This window comes from Eucalyptus grandis, chromosome 4 (genome assembly GCF_016545825.1).
Source record: "Eucalyptus grandis isolate ANBG69807.140 chromosome 4, ASM1654582v1, whole genome shotgun sequence".
Taxonomy (NCBI): domain Eukaryota; kingdom Viridiplantae; phylum Streptophyta; class Magnoliopsida; order Myrtales; family Myrtaceae; genus Eucalyptus; species Eucalyptus grandis.
Genome location: NC_052615.1, coordinates 35,893,471 through 35,910,704, shown reverse-complemented (window position 1 = coordinate 35,910,704; position 17,234 = coordinate 35,893,471). Strand labels below are relative to the sequence as shown.

Sequence of the window (17,234 nt, the reverse complement as noted above, 5' to 3'; positions counted from 1 at the left end):
GCAAGCTGTCCTCCTGAATGCGAGTGCGTGTTCTTTCCACTGACGATGAAGTGCTCGAGACTTTTTTCGAGCGTATGATTAATTTCAATCGTGCGCGACGATTTTACAATTTCGTAAAACCGTTCGAGTAAATCACGAGAAAGGGGGAATCAATAAAATAAGAGGAGGAGGCGAGAGAGAGAAAGAGAAAGGGATAAAGGGCAGTGGAAAAGGTTGGGAAGAAGCGAAGGCGCTCCCCAAGATAAGAATAAAAATCGATGGAAAAAGGAGGCACCCAACAAGTCCCAAAGGATGTCCCCCCCGTTTGGACCTCTGCCAAGACCGATGCTCCCATGGTCCCGGGAACATGTGAGCCCAGTCGATCTCGACCGTCAGATCACGCCGGACCGGCGTGGAGCCGAGGTCGGCTCGTAATTTCTCCTTGGACCGTACGTTTTGAAAGGGACAAAAGAAAAGGATGGCATAAACTAAGAAAAGGGGCATGCGGGAAGCGCATGAAGTTTGCAATTTACTCATCTTACTTTCCAAAGTCTTGCGTCTCCCCTCGTGCTTTACTTTATCCAATCTCGCCTTTTCTTTTAGGCGCACCCCCATCGTCTATCGCAATCAATGAGAACATGGGAATTAGCAGGCGAGACATCTGCCGTCTGCTCTCGTCTCGTGCCCCTCATCAAAATCACCAGGAAATCCGGTGCTGGCCGGGACCGCACGCCCCGACCCGCCGCGTCCCTGTTCCGAACATCGCACGCGCCACATGTTCCCATCAATTTACTCACAGCGGCCCGATTCAGCGACCTTAAACCACATTCCCTCGTGACAAAATTTAGGCTAATCGACACTAATCGCCGTCTTTCATGACATCGAGCACATGCCCCAGGTCATATCACCGTGTTCAAAATAAATGACTCTTCACAATAGCAAGCATCCGAGCTGGGGAGCGAAAGCCCCGCGCACCGGTGACAGGAGGGGGTGGTCGGGGTCGCGGCTTTCGCGGTGCCCCGCCGGAAAGGGAGACGGCGTGTACGGAGATTTTAGCTATCTAACATGGTTTGCGCATTATTGAAGATTTAATAAATCGAGTAGGCCATCATATCAATCTACGGCTCGAAGTGATACGGAATTGGCCGAACATGGATTTGGCCCCACCACCTCTCTCTATCTGTCAATATATCGATCGAGAAGGGGATCCCAATCCGAACAGTGCGCGGACGGAAATTGCAGCTGCGGCATTTAATTTTCCGGGCATTTAATAATAACCTCTCCCCCACCACCTACCTCTCGCCGCACAGGAAAAAAAATGAGAAAAAAGGGCAAAGGCCCGGTGCGGATATTTGTCAGCCCGACCGAGGGCTTTTGCGTCATCCGACATTCCCAACTCCCAACAACTAGTGTTCTTTAAAAGAATCCGATATTTACAATTACGACCCCAATATTGGATTTGTAATTATTAGTAGGCCCTCAAGTTTGATGTCAACACACTCTCTTTCCTCTTGCTCAATCTGAGGTTAGATCCATCAAACAACGAAAGGATCGAGTCGCATCGAATTAAATGGAAAACGATCTGACTCGAATGGAATCCATTTCATGCACTACTAATTTAGCGACACGTGCTCGACTCGTATTATATTGAATTATATCCCAAATCTCTATATTTAACCTAATTTAAGAAAATTTGCATTTAAATTGGTAAATTTATGATTAATATATATTTTGTTAAATTAGATTAATACTATAAAAAATCACAAAACCGATACATCTATAACAAACACAAAAGATATAAAATCTCAAATTGATATATCTGCGAACTATCAAATATTATCTAACTTAACATTTGAATAATAAATTTACCAAAAAATAATTTAATAATAAAATTTAAAAGAAAGTAATGGAGAGTAATGATATATAGTGGTAAAAAAATTGATTTTTACTTAATGTAATTTATTCATATAATAATTCAGTCTATATTTAGTCGACTTGGAGTTTCTGAAATCGCAGGCAAAATGACCGCATTGCCCCTTCCGCCTCGGACAAATACCATTACGACTGTTACCACCTCTCCTCACATCTCGTACGGTGACCACTGCGAAAGAAGACAGAAGAAACGTGCCTCGGTAAAACATCCCTTCGATGTCCGATAATTACCCGTTGATAATTTTTTAATAATAAAATAAGAAGGAAAAGAATGGATCGTGAAAAAATGCACCAGTCCAGGCGGTGGAGAAAACCCCCGCTTTTCAAATTCTCCTTTGCATCCTCCATTATTTATTACTAACTCTCGCTCCCCTGGTCTTCCTTATCGCCATCTCTGCAAAGCCCCTCCTTCCTCTTCCGCTTGGCAGAGGGATCGAAGAGGAGAGCCATGGAAAGAGGCAAGAACGCCCTGCTCCTCCTCCTCTCCATCTTCGCCGCCTCCCTCCTCCTCCCCGCCCTCTCCGCCCCCGCCCAGCTCCAGCCGCTCGTCCTCCGCCCCCTCCCGTCCCGTCCCGCCCCCGCCTCGTGGCCGGAGTCCGAGGCCGCCGCCTCCTTGTCGTCCGAGACCGAGGCCGAATCTGACTCCGCCGCCACCACCAGTCTCTCCGTGGAGCTGCAGCACGTCGACGCCCTGTCCTTCAACCTCACCCCGCAGGCCCTCTTCCACCTCCGCCTCCAGAGGGACGCCTCCCGCGTCCAGTCCATCTCCGACCTCGCCGTCGCCGCCGCCGCCGCTCCCGCTGGCAACGTCAGCCGCCCTCGCCTGGGGTTCAGCAGCTCCGTCGTGTCCGGGCTCGCCCAGGGGAGCGGCGAGTACTTCACCCGCCTCGGCGTCGGCACCCCGCCCCGCTACGTCTACATGGTCCTCGACACCGGCAGCGACGTCGTGTGGATCCAGTGCGCCCCCTGCCGGAAATGCTACTCCCAGACCGACCCCGTCTTCGACCCCTCCAAGTCCACCTCCTTCGCCGCCATCCCCTGCTCCTCCCCGCTCTGCCGCCGCCTCGACTCCCCCGGCTGCAACCAGCGCCGCCGCTGCCAGTACCAGGTCGCCTACGGCGACGGCTCCTTCACTCTCGGCGAGTTCTCTAGCGAGACCCTCACCTTCCGCCGCACCCGGGTCGGCCGCGTCGCCCTCGGCTGCGGCCACGACAACGAGGGCCTCTTCATCGGCGCCGCTGGGCTGCTGGGCCTCGGCCGCGGGAGGCTCTCCTTCCCGGCGCAGGCCGGCCGCCGGTTCAACAACAAGTTCTCCTACTGCCTCGTGGACCGGTCCGCCTCCTCCCGGCCGTCCTCCGTCATCTTCGGCGACAACGCCCTGTCCCGGCCCGCCCGGTTCACCAAGCTGCTGACGAACCCCAAGCTCGACACGTTCTACTACGTGGAGCTCCTCGGGATGAGCGTCGGCGGCGCGCGCGTCCGCGGCATCACGGCCTCCCTCTTCAAGCTGGACGCCGCGGGCAACGGCGGGCTCATCGTCGACTCCGGCACGTCCGTGACCCGCCTGACCCGGCCCGCCTACAACGCGCTCCGGGACGCGTTCCGGGCCGGGGCGTCGGGCCTGAAGCGGGCCCCGGACTTCTCCCTCTTCGACACGTGCTTCGACCTGTCGGGGAAGACGGAGGTGAAGGTGCCGACGGTGGTGCTGCACTTCCGGGGCGCCGACGTGTCCCTCCCGGCGTCGAACTACCTCATCCCGGTGGACAGCCAGGGGACGTTCTGCTTCGCGTTCGCGGCCACCATGAGCGGGCTGTCAATCATCGGCAACATCCAGCAGCAGGGATTCCGGGTCGTGTTCGACCTGGCGGGCTCCCGGGTCGGGTTCTCTCCACGTGGTTGCGCCTGAGCGATTGTCTCGCATGTGCGGAGTCGGTAATCGTGGGACCCACCCACCCCCGGTCCTTTTTTTTTTTTCTCTTTTTTCTTTCCTTTTTTCCGGAAAAGCAGAAATGTCTGTTGGAATTTAGCAGGAACAGGACGCAGGAAAAGTTTTTCCCTTTTCTCGCCCTCCACCCTTTTATTCCTCTTTTCTTTTTCTTTATTTCGAGAAAATGTTTTTAGTTTGTCGTGTTATGATTATATAAATTAAGCTGGGCGAAGCAAATATTGGAAATTACAAAGACGGGCCTTCGCCGACCTGCTCAAGAATTCGTCTTTCGCAACATTCTCATTATGCGGGCTGTGTGCAGTAACGTAATCTTTCCACTCGATTGTCGGCACTTAGTAGCTCGATTTCGTCAATCTCGATTGCCGCGGGGACGCATCGAGATTTAGATCTAATGGGTAGATTTTTTATTAGACGACGGACGCAATAATCGAACGAGCGAAAGCGACCGCGCCTTGCAGGCTGCTGTTGCAGAGCGCAATTCGCTAGGCGATGCATGCGTTCCTGGTCACTCACGTGGATCAAACAAGACATGCTCTGTCTGCTTGCCCCCCTGTTTTTTCAGCGTACTTCCTCCACCTGTAGAGAGGACGAGATGATTGGCCCATTGACTTGGAACTTGGAAACGGCTTAGGCGCGGGTGTTCGGCAAAATTCATTTGGGTAGTTGTGACGGGACTCTAGGAGTGCTCTGCGGAGGATGATTAGGATTAGTTGCTCCTGCTTTTCCTCTTGCTTTTGTTTGTTTGTTCGGGGATGAGCGATGATGCTCCCGGGTCTAGGGGAAATGCGCATCATTGCGGTTGACCTCGAGCGCCATGAGCGAGGTGTCGTGCGGTCATGATGAGAGGCATCATCCCTCTTCCTTTGCTCCAGGAGCAGGACGAGGGATCATGATGCTCACCCATCTGTAATGAGCAGAGAGAGCTTGGTCGACAAATTTGTGTGATGGATGCTTAATCCACGAAATCAAAATGCTGCTACTCATCTCATTCATCTCAATGACTTGTCGCCTTGTTTCGTGATTTGGGTGGTGAATAATGAAGTTTTAAGTCGATAAAGTAGGGAAAGATCGTCTGTTTATTAAGAAAGGAGACATCAGATTCATGAATTTAGTTGGGCAGGTTATGCTACCGGGGTTAGAATGTTTAACTCTCAAAGCTTGAGCCAATCAATGGAGGATCTTGATACGTGGCACTTTAACATCAATAAAACTTGATCCTCGCACATGTAGAGAGAGCTGAAAATACCTTCCCCGTCGTGCCCCGATCTGCAAGGAACCATGATGTCGATGTCTAAAGGGATTTTCACGTGGGGTTACTCATCACATATTGACTTTCGATGAGTTTACATTGGCTAAACCTGGTTTTACAATCTAAGCCAAGAGGAGGAAGGGGAGGCATGAAAAACAGTATCTTGTCACATGAAGTGTGCCTTAGTGCTCGAGATTCACAAAGTCAATTGGATAGAGACTAGTCATGATATGGGGTTAAAATGTCCAACTCTCAAAACCCGAGCCAATCAATGGAGGAGACCGACATGTGGAACTTTGACTCCATTAAAAACTTAATTCTCGCACATGTGGAGAGAGCTAAAAATACCTTCCCTGCCATAACCCGATCTGCAAGGAACCGTGACACTGATATCTTAAGGGATTTCTCATGTGGGGTTACTCATCAAGTATGACTTTTGACTGAGTTTACATTGGACAAACCCGGTTTTATAATCTAAGCCGAGAGGAGAAACACAGTATCTTGTCACGTGAAGTGTGCCGTAGCGCCCATTTTCTGCGATGGGAGACCGGAAAGCTGTCGTGCTTGTGAAAGAAGCGGCCTCGGGAAGCAATCTTAAACAAACACGGATCGGGATTTCCCCACGGTATTCCAGGAGGAAAGCGGGCCTTGCGTTGCAGTTCGCATGTGGGGCGCCGGTCATTGTTCGCAAGAGAGAAAGTCTCGTGCGGATCCGTACATGCTCCTTTGTCTCTGTCCCATTTGTGGGTACGATACGGTGGACCGCTCAACGTCAAGCCTTGTCAACGCGACGAAATCATCGCAAACAAGCTTCGTCTCATCTGATCTTCGGCCCGAGGCCGAGCAATATCTACCCAAAATCAATTCATCTCTAATCTTGTCTTCCCTCGCTCCGCTGTCCATCCGATTAGGGATGATCAGTTTCTGATTTAATCCGGTCTCCCATGAACAATCGGACTAGTAGGATCGGTTCTCAATTTCTGGAACTAAGAATCGGACCACTTGGTCCTGGGACCAGATCCGATCCAGTTGTCGAGCCGCCCAATGGAGCAGTGGATTCACAATAATTCCTGTTATCTCTCTCGGCTTGAAAATTGGTGGGTCAGTACGTAAGTCCAATGTTTCTAGGATGTTGCCAGCTCGCTTCGACATTTACAAGTGGACAAAGTGAGCTTCCTACACCTAGACAAGACATTAGACCCCGTCTAACCCATGCGGATTTTCTTAGACTTCAAAAGCATCGGCCCTGAAAGACCAGCTTTATTCTCTAACCCAGAACTTTGTCAGCAGATCGATTACTCCCTCCAGTGCTTCTCCTTTTCTTTTATCCAAAGCTCATGTAACCCTCGTGAAACATGTCGAAAACTCTTCCATCACTGAGCAGATCATACTTTTGTTTGTTGCCTATTACATGCTCTAGGACAGCTTCAAAATAATAATAATAATAATTGATCTAGTTCAATTCCTCCTTGAAATCGGGAATCGAATCGAAAATCACTAGTTTAAATTTTATTGAACCAAACAAGCATTCTCGAGAATTGCCTAGCGGAACCACCTAGAACCAGCTGGTTCGGTCTTGTCCGAACGGTTCGCAATTCGCTTGACTGGTGTTACTCACCCTTACATGATCCTATGGAACATTCTCACCTTCACTATACTCGACTAGTTGGTACACGTGTTTAATGTTTAACTGTCCATTTCTACGTGCTATTAGTCTTCTTGTTGTTGTCATATATAATATATTTCTTAATATTAAGTGGCATAAGACTCCCCATAAACAGGTGATTGGCCTGCCCAAACCAAATGGGTGGGTTGAGTTTGGATCGAGTTGAAAATGGTCCAACCCATATTAACCTATTTATAGTATAAATCTAGTAATCCATACTTGTCTCGACCCATATTGTTAAAACCCAATAATATTCTAGGAAAACCCACACCCACTTTAAACTTTATGCTAATTGGATAAAATAAAAATGTAAAAACCTATAAATTGAAATATTTATAAAGAATTTGGCCAATAATATATATTTATAAAGAACGCTGATAATTCCATTTTGCAACTTGGATTTAATGAGCCCAATTTCATGGGAGTCGCTCTTCTATTTTTAAATGGGTTACAAATGAGTTAAGAAAAAAAATAAAGCTAGAAAAATAGATCATTAGTAACTCATAATTTTGCCCGTTTTTCAAAACCAATACCCACTCAAGATGGGGTCTAATTTTATGACTAATTCGGAGGTCTTCAAGGATCGAATTGATGATCATAAGATCCTATGAAATGGCACTTTATGCAAATGCACGAGATTAGGGGCAAACGCGAAGAAAAAGACGTCGAATTCAAACACAATACATATGGAATTAGAATAATACATGAAAGACAATGCAACTAGTAAGTATAACAGGAGAAATAGATCTCCAACATCCGATGTCATATCTATGTATTCCATTTTAATGGAACCCCGAATTTCTAAGCTCTACAAATAGCACACGGCATGCGACGTGTCTAAGCTTCAAGTTCTAAACTCACATTAAGCTTCAAACTAGGGGTGTCAACGGTTTGGTTCGGTTTGATTTTTTTGAAAAACCAAACCAAACCGAACCGTTAGAAAAATTTTCCGAACTGAACCAAACCGAACTGAAATTTCGGTTCGGTTTTTGGTTTTTATCTCAGTGCAAAAACCACAAGACCCATCGTTGAACTCCTGCTAAGAAGACAGGGGACCAAACCAAACGGGTAAGGAAGCTCTCTGCCACAAAGAACAACAAGACCCTTCTCGGGAATTTCATCAAGCACCTGGGTGCAGCATGCGGTGATCAATTTCCTTCCCTTGGGTGACGTTTCGTGGTCACAACACCAAAGACCCAAGTTCTAATTTCAACCAGTATCAACCCATCTTTCACTTTTTTCCCATCCCAATGCGAAAAGAAATGACAACAACGATCGCGCATGCGTGTCGAGCGTGAGAAAACGCAATACCTGAGTTGGACGAACATAGAGCAACTCCAGTTGATTTGGACAAACGTCAATGCCGTCGAGCCAGAATGCCTCTAGGAAACATCGAGAAATTTGCTTCAGACCGTGGTTCTTTGTCTGGTCTTAGCCAAACAACGTGTAAAGTGATGAAGGAGAGACTTTGGCTGCCCCCAGTCCAGAGCAGAGTGCGCGCAGGACATGCTTTGCTACAAATTCTTCTCAGTGCCGTCGCCATCGCAGAAGGAAGAGGGACGAAGGAGAGACTTGCAAAAGAAAGGGGCTCTATCCCTCAATTGATTGCCGTTGCCGTCGCAGTCGCCGTCCCTGCCGCCGTCGCCGTTGCACCTCCAAGCCGACCAAGAGGAGACACGAGATGAGAGGAGAGGGCCAGAGTCAGGTGAGAATAAAACCTAGAGTCAGGAGAGAATAAACTGAAGATTTGATTTTATCGGTTCATGGTTCAGTTCGGTTCGGTTAACCGATAAAAACCGAACCGATAAAAGAGATTTTGATTTTTAATGAGAATTGAGCTGAAAAAACTGATTTTTTCGATTCGGTTCGGTTCCTGACACCCCTACTTCAAACGACTACCTCCCTTAAATCATGAAAGTCAAATGGTAAAATGGACAAGCACATTGCAAGACTTCTTCAAGTTGAACTCCTAGTAGTCTGAATACTCGTAGGAACAACTTGATGGCATCATAGCATCACTTGGGCATTCTAAAATGCTCATTGTGCAAATCAATAATCAGCTACTTTTGGAGCTTTCATACCAAACCCATGCTTTACTTTCTCGACTTTGTTAAAAGATGAGGAATCAAACAAGTATGAAGTTTCACGAGTGATCAACATTCATTGTCAAGAAAATGACAGTTTCAACAAAGAATAATATACATGATAATTTAGGCGTGAAACTTTACTTTATGTTATGTCACTTTGCTGTCATGAGAGGAGGTCCGTCGTTGATATGAGCTGTAGACTAAAAATTTGAGAGAATCATCAATTATAAAAACTAAAAGTTTGCCGTTAGAAGAAAATGAAGAGGTTTAAGGATATTGCCTAAAGAGGCGGACCAACAGCCTTGGATTAAGTGCGAGCTCTCCCAAGCCCATACCTCGCGTGATGTTAGATTTCATATTTCAATTCTTAACAACCTAAATATTTTTAGGAGTCACCACTAATTTACTTGGGGTCGATTAGAAACTAGTTGAGACATGGGAATGTTGTCTCGATTTCTATGCAACCAGAGATTTCTTGGAACGGGGACTTATTTATGCCAATGATTCTATTAGCGCTCTTGCAAAGTACCACTAATTTGAAATGGTGTTTATCTAAATGGTCATACAATCTTGATTACCAATTATAATCCTTATGAAACCACTAAGGGTCCATGCAAATGTTTTTGTAGGTTTGTTTTTCTTAATGTCTAGACTAATCCTAACCTAAATTAGAAGAGAAATGTACACTCAAATTAATGAGAAGCGGTGCGGTAAGTAAACATTCAAAAAATTGAAATGACTTGAAAATAAATGTGGACAAGGAAAAGCCAATACAAGTCGGACAAATAATATTATATGGCCTTGTTATCACGCCTTGGGATAGGAACCCCATGAGCGAATGGGAATTTTAGTGTGTATGAAATTACTCTAAATACATGAAACTATTCTAAATAATGATAATCCATGCAATATGGATTATTTACCAAAATAATTATAAAATATCAAAATAGCATTGAATTAGGAAAAATGACCTTATAAAATTAAGAAAATTTCATAAATGTTATTTCTACCCTAATTTGATATCATCCAACATTTATATTTATATTTTGAAATTTTGAAATTTTTTCGTTTTTTTTAAATTTAAAAATAATACCCTAAATCGATATATGCTGATTTACACTAATGTGGAACAACTCAATATATGAATATCACAATAATTGAGCTCAAATTAGTCGTCTCAAGTTTGCAACTTGGTTTGAGCATTTTATTGAACACTTGACGTGCATCAATCACCCCAAAGCAGCTTCATCGGGCCATGTTCATGACCTTTAATCTCGACTCATAAGTAATCTCGCATGGAACTAAAGTATCAAGATTATACTATTACATGCCAAGAACAAGTTTAGTTAGAAATCACAACCTAAAATACACAATAACCGAACTAAAATTAGCCTCCAATGTGCGGGTTTGAGCTATTTTTTGCAATTCCGGGTTTGAGATCAAATCAAATAAACATGTTGTATGCCTAGATTCAAGCCCCGACATTCATCACATGCGGGATCCATAAGAAACATCACTTCATTTGAGTAAAAATAGATAATATGGACTTTCATATACAACAAACATCACAAAGAACGATTAGCCGTACACATCGAAACGAACTCTACAAGAAGCATACATGCATGACCTACGTTGGCCAACCATATCTCAATGTGGATTGGCTTGGTTTGATTCAAGTTGTAGATGATCTCATGAAGACTAAACCGGGCGATCTAAGCATAATTTGTACTCCCATATAACATCCATCAAAGTCAAGAAGATAAGTAATGAACGAAAAGGGGGCATAGCAAATCAAACATGCAACACTCTTGGAGAGATTTCAACACTCAGAAAAAAACCTAGCATCAAAATCAATTTTCTAGATGGATTTTCCTCTTACTTTTTCATGTTTAAAACATATTCAAATTTGACCAAAAATGCATCTAGGATTCTTACATTGCTTCTTAGTTTCTTTTGCAAGTGGCTTTTAGCTAAGGCAATCAAGAAATTATCCTCCAGAGGCACATGAAAGTTGGCTCATTCAAACTGAAAAATGAGATTTGCAAAGAAAAAAATGATAATTAAGTTTTTTGTTGGTTTACCAAATTAAACTTAGAGACCTCTTTTGTTGGTCAAATTAACACTGAGCCAAACTATATGTATTCTAGTTTGAGATACAAGGCATGGTTTTCCTCATTTGTCTCTCACTTTTTTAAAAAATACTCGCTTTTCCTCACCCTGTGACCAATAAGGCCCAACACAAAAAAATTTGCAAACTTTCTTCACTCACCAAGAGAGTATCTTTCGGGGTTTTTATGAGGCCTTCCCGATATTCATTTGGGACATGCTACCTATGGTTGGAAAGATCTTTGAGTGAAGTTTCACTCCTTAATTAAAGGTTTTGGGTAATTTTGGTTGCAAGTTCATGAAAAATTCACTTTTCTTTTTAAGGGATAGTTTGAAATTTCTGCGTTTTTCTTTCTTGAGTTGTTTGTGGGGGTGTTTTTGGAGAATGACCGTGAGCTCTCCCTAGTGCTTCTTGTCTCTTACCTTTTATCCCTCAAAGAGCTTACTTCATAGATCTTATCTACTGAATTAAGCAATCTCTTGGTTGATTTTTGCCCCATATTAAGCCTACCAACTGAGCTAGTTTACCCATTTTCTGATTTAGCCAAAATTTTCAAATTTTGTAATTGTCGAGTATGCGGATTTTGTTGTGATTTTCATGTGCCTTTAGTAGCTTATCATTGTCCAATTTTCATTCACTTGCACTCCTAATTATGGTCTTCTCTCATGCGTAGAGATCGGCCAATTAGGCAGCTAAGGAGGATATGGTGGGACCACTAAGTTGCTTACTTAGTAGCTTCGAATTGAGACCAATTTGTGAACTGAGTTTTAGCAGCTAGTTTGAGTGTTTTAATCCATCAATTTAGCTGTGATTCTTGATCAATTAGCAAGCTTATATATAGTAATTTAAGATCTTGATCAATCTTCACAATTGTTCCCACTCAATTTTGCAAGAAAGTCCCTTAAAGTTGGCCATCTTCTTCCCCGAGAATGCTCAATTCAATGCAATTTAGTCCTTTTTGCCCGATTTGATTAATTAGATCTAACCCAAGTTCAATTTTAACTTAATTGGGGCCCAAGATGTTGATTTAAGGGTTTGGCCGAAATTTTTCAAAATTTATGAATTGGTCTCTCAACTCTTGGAAATTACATTTGGGCTCCAACTTGCCGTTTAATTCCAATCTGACCTCTTGGACTTGACTAGTCACATTCAAATCATTATCTCCAACTTTTTTTCTCTTTTTAATTTTTTATCTTTTTTTTTTATATCAAGAAAATAAATGCATTTAAAAATTATACTAGATGCCTAAGTAATCTTTATGCAATAATTTGACAAGAAATATTTTGCGGAAAAATAAGCTCCCATTTTTGAAAATGATCTTTAGCAAAAAAATTAGGTGTCAACATACACATATATCTTTTACACAATCAAGTACATTAAATCATGTGAGATAATCATGAGAGTAGATAAAAGAAAGTACCTAATGCAATGGTCTTAAAAGTCGACAATGAGAGACTCGTCATCGAAATCTTCCTCAGTTGAACTCCAAATAACCAATCTTTAATGCACAACTCGCCTCTATATTTTCAAGCAAAAGGGAACTACAAATTTTTAAAGATAAGTGTTACGGAAGTCCTACAACTTATTACAAAATGCAATTGAGTCATAAAATTTCTAAAAGTTCAATCAATTTCTAAAATTTATTCAAAATGGTTCAATTGAATCCTAAAGTTAACGCCGTCGCTTTATTGACGGAAAATGCCGACGTGGCATTTGAAATTATTTTTTATTTTCCAGCTTGCTTTTTAAAATAAATTTTTATTCAATTTTTTAAAAATATATATATTTAAAAACTAAAATTCATTTTTTTAAAAACTATTAAAAAAGAAAAAAAAAAAAAGAGGGCAGAGGAGGCGACCCCATCGCTAAAGGGGTCGGCAACTATCGCCGGCCACCCATCACCGGAGGGGTTAGGGACTTTTGCCGCCCGCCGCCCATCGCCGGAGGGGCTGGCGATCATTTGCTGGTTGCCACTTGACTCCGTGTGAGGGCTAGCGACCCTCGCCGACGTAGGCAAGGGCGCCCAAATCTGGGCACATCGGCCCTCACGGGGGCCGGCGTTCGTCGCTCGCCTTGGGCGAGGCCTCGCGAACCTTGCCTAGGGGCCAACAATCGTCACCGGCCCCGGCGAGGCCTCGGCCCCTCGCCTAGGGCCGGTGGGGCTCACCCAAATTTGGGCGACAGTCGCCGGCCCCCCATGAGGGTCGGCACAAGGGGTCGGCGTACCCAGATCTAGGCGCCCTCGATTGGTGCCGGCGAGGCCTCGCCCTGGTTGAGTGATGACCGTCGCCGCCCCTTTGGCGATGGGCTACTGCCTCCTTGCCCTTTTTTTTTTTTACAGTTTTTAAAAATATATATTTTTTAAAATTGAATAAAAATTATTTTAAAAAGCCAATTGGAAAATAAAAATCATTTAAAATAATATGTCGGTGTCACGTCAACATTTTCCGTTAATAAGATTAACGATGTTAATTTTATGACTCAATTGAACCATTTTGACAAATTTTAAGACTTAATTGCACTTTATGCAAGTTTTAGGGTACGTTTGGATAAAGCATTTAGAAAGCGCCCTTCTGCCCCAAACCCTTCACCCTAAATTTGGGTGTTTGGCAACCATTTTTCAAGGGTCTTTCAATTGAAAGTGGACCATTGGAAATGATGAAAGCTAAGGCAGGTGGAGACCAGCCTTGAGCTTTCAGCATTTCCGGAATGCTGAGGGCTCATTTAATGAAAATTCGCTCTGCACCCTTCCCATCGCTCTCTCCCTCGATGACTGCGAGCTCGATTGCGCTCTTCGCTGCTCAACCGCACCCTTCCCCACCCTTCCCCACCCTTCCCCATCGCTCTCTCCCTCGTGACGACTGCGAGCTCAACTGTGCTCTTCCCCATCGCTCTCTCCCTCGTGAAGACTGCGAGCTCGACTGCGCTCTTCGCTGCTCGATTATGCTTTTTGCTGCTCGATTGCGCTCTTCGCTGTCCTGGGGCGTCGTCTGAGGTTTGAGTTAAGCATTTTATCCACTTCTTCCTCGACGCAATCCCAGAGCCGAAAGGCTGTCTTGCTTCGATGCTTCAATGCTTTAGAAGCACTCGTTTCAACTCCGTTTTATCCAATTCGAGAGCCACCCAAGATGGTCATGATTCATGCTTCTCCTTACAAGGTCAGTTCTTTTCTTCGTTGTTCGTGCGAATTGCTTGGTTCGTCTAGAGTTCGTGGCATTCGGGTTTTGTATGTAGTGGCTGGGGATATTGAAATCTTCGTTGCTTGTGCGAATTGCTTGATCCGTCTGGAGTTCACGGCTTTTGGTTTTATATGTAGTGGCTGGGGATGTTGAAAGATGGTTTCTTTAGGTGAAATTGTTGGATGGATTGAGTTCTTTTTCTTGCTTTCTGAGATGGGTTCAGTTGGTTTTCATTAAATTTTCTATTTTGGTGATGAAGTTTCTTCTTTTAATGCTTTTATAGAATAATGCGTGTATCGTTTATCGCCCTGTCAAGAATTGCCAGTCTTATCTGAGTTTTGCCCATGGGGAGTTCGCTTCCGCTGTTGAAGTTGTGGTGATTGGGGAAGACGGCTTCGGTCAACAAATTGTTTTATTTGAGGGGAAGCTCTTCTCTCGAAGATTTTTCGTCGTTGGGCAAGCTTAGATTTTGTAGTTTTTCAAGTGCTAATGTGCCTTCGTCGAAACGAAGGTCTCGAGGGCCAGTTATGGCAGCCAAGAATGCTGCTGAAGGTACTTGGAGCGTTTTAAATTTGCGGGATTGATTTGTCTCAGAAAATCATTTTGAACATTTGGTCTGTGATATGCAGTCTTTGGACGAGTTTCACATGATTGTTAAGTTGTGCTAATTGAGTTTTGAGATACAACTCCAAGTTATAATTATTCTTCCTCAATTGGAATCTTTTAGGGGGTAAGCAAGATGAGGGTAGATACAAGCACACAGTTGCTCTACCTAGGACAAGTTTTGGGATGAGAGCAAATGCTTCTGTTAGAGAGCCAGAAATACAGAAATCGTGGGACGAAAACCAGGTGTTTGAAAGGATTGTCAGCAGAAACAGTGGGGTGGGTTCTATACTTCCTCGTGAATTGTTTCTCCCTCCCTTTTCTATTATCTACTTATTAGGTTGCCTTTCCTTGCTTATTAGGAAAGTTTTGTGCTTCATGATGGTCCCATCCAGTAAAGATTACAGTGAAAATAAATGAGATTCTCTGACAAAGCATTTTAGGTGGCTAGTTAACTAGTCTTATCAAACGAGCAATGAGTACTTCATCGTAAATGATGGTTCGTTATGATGGATCAGATCATTTTGAGTGGAAGGATATGTTGGTCTTATCTCAAGAAAATAAAGAGAACAACCTTCTGCGTCCCATTGCTTTTAGTTTCTGCATAAGTTCAAAGATCCTGTATTTCTGTTCCAATAGGACCTGTGATGATTTTAGTTTTGTTTGTTTTCTTTTGCAGCTTCTTCAGAATTATAAAGTACACTATGTTCTTGGTTAGGATTGACATGGCCTACCAATTGAACTAAAAGGCATGTACTTTTAAGTTATATCTGTATACTTCAGTTATCTGTGGAGCACAACCTTGTATTTGTGTATGTGAAATACTTCTGACTAGTGACACGCATTCATTTATTCCTTCGTCGTAGTGCTACAGTCATTAGACAAAGATGCCAGGAAAGACCTCACTCCAATTAAGTTGAGAGAAAAGGCAGAGAAATTTGCCAAGTCCACTGTTAAAACTTAGATGGCATCATTCAAGGTCTGAAACCTTATGCTCAGTCCTTGCTTAATTCTTGCTGTGATTCTTCATCCATTATCTGATGGAGCTAGTTTACGTTTCGATGAAAATGAGCTACTTTTTCTTAAGGAAATTGCACAATTGTGGGAGAATCTTTTCATGAAATGTATCTTATGTCATATTTGCAGCGATATGGGGTGTGGGCTGCCTGGAATAACCCTTACCTTACTCTTGATCCTGAGTATGAAGAAGAAGTGGAAGACTTTGAAGAGTATGCCAAGTTATTCATATACAAAGCAAATGAAAATTGTGATAGCAACGATGACTTTGCACAATTATATACAAAAAAATGCCCTGAATGATGCACATTTTGTTAGAGTGGATTTATATCTCAATTTATGTACAATAGATTCTGATGATGTAAATGGGGAGGGTAATGATTCAAATGATGATGTAGCATTTGATATGGCACGCTTACGCGATCAAATGGCTATGAATTTATGAAGTAATTAAGGATATTTGTAATTTTTAAGGATAATGAGCTTCTTTCCTCAAAACATATGTTATCATGTTTTTATTGTAATGAAAGTATTTTTCTTGTAATTGAAAAAAAAAAAAAAAAAGCACGTAAATTTTTTTATTTGATGTTTTTTAGCAAAAAAAGGAATTTTAATTTAAATAAAATTATTTACACAACATCTTTAACATTGTTGTTAAATATATATTAAAAAAGTTGCAAACATTATTTTTTTAATTTTAAACAAATAAAAAATAAAATATTTAGATTAATCACCAAAGGGGCTTTGCAAATTTATTTTCTACCAAACAACATTTCTCTCAAAGTTGCTTTTCAAAGCAGAATTTACCAAATAATCTTTGCATTTTCTCTAAAGTCCTTTAGGCTAAATTGCTTTGCATTTTCCAATGAGCTTTCCAAATGTCGAACCAAACGCATCCTTAGGATTCAATTGCATTTTCGTGACAAGTTTTAAGACTTCCACAGCACTTATCCCAAATTTTTATTTAGGATGTGTCCTCTAATGCTAAAAGCTAAGCAATGGTAATGATATGAATGCTCAATATATCAACATGAGATTCCGATGTGAGTGAGTTTTACAAAAATCAAGGATATTGAGATCCGAGATTTTTTTTTCCTTTCAAGCTTATTCTCCTCTAAATACAAATCCAAAAGTGACTTAGTAGATTACAAGCCAAAGTGTTCACTCTCAAATGCATCATACTCATTAAGATTGTCTCCTATGTTTTCGACAATGTCTTTTATTGGAATGTTATTTTGACTAGTTGAAGATGTAAAGCGATAATCTTTTGACATAAAAGTCACATATTCATCAAAAAACATAAAAAGTTTTTCTCGAATGCTTCGTACAAATTCCACATGATCATCCATCTCCAACTTCGAATAGCAAAATTCTAACAACTATAACTTATAATGAGGATCTAATATAGTAGCAAAAGATAAGACAACACTATAACACTTCAAATATTTTTCAAACTTTTTTAGCATT

The 17,234-nt window shown here is 42.7% G+C and overlaps 2 protein-coding genes across 5 annotated transcripts; both read left to right on the top strand.

The window, feature by feature from the left end:
- The first annotated feature begins 2,218 nt into the window (after positions 1 to 2,218).
- On the top strand, positions 2,219 to 4,121 carry LOC104442184 (aspartyl protease family protein 2). Its single transcript, XM_010055530.3, has one exon. The coding sequence runs from the start codon at positions 2,360 to 2,362 to the stop codon at positions 3,815 to 3,817; it is 1,458 nt and encodes a 485-aa protein (XP_010053832.1). The 5' UTR covers positions 2,219 to 2,359; the 3' UTR covers positions 3,818 to 4,121.
- Positions 4,122 to 13,792: 9,671 nt separating this feature from the next.
- On the top strand, positions 13,793 to 16,265 carry LOC104442183 (isoleucine--tRNA ligase, chloroplastic/mitochondrial-like). 4 transcript variants are annotated; one of them, XR_005550456.1, is made up of 4 exons: positions 13,793 to 14,126; positions 14,875 to 15,029; positions 15,430 to 15,729; positions 15,897 to 16,265. XR_005550456.1 is itself a non-coding variant. In XM_039311290.1 (4 exons), exons 2-4 carry the CDS (start codon positions 14,675 to 14,677, stop codon positions 16,068 to 16,070), a joined length of 354 nt encoding a protein of 117 aa, XP_039167224.1. In that variant the 5' UTR covers positions 13,793 to 14,126; positions 14,431 to 14,674; the 3' UTR covers positions 16,071 to 16,265. The 4 variants fall into 4 exon arrangements, 3 of the variants coding, with proteins under 3 accessions (XP_039167224.1, XP_010053829.2, XP_010053831.2); XM_039311290.1 differs by lacking the exon at positions 15,430 to 15,729 and adding an exon at positions 14,431 to 14,699; XM_010055527.3 differs by lacking the exon at positions 15,430 to 15,729.
- Positions 16,266 to 17,234: the final 969 nt, after the last annotated feature.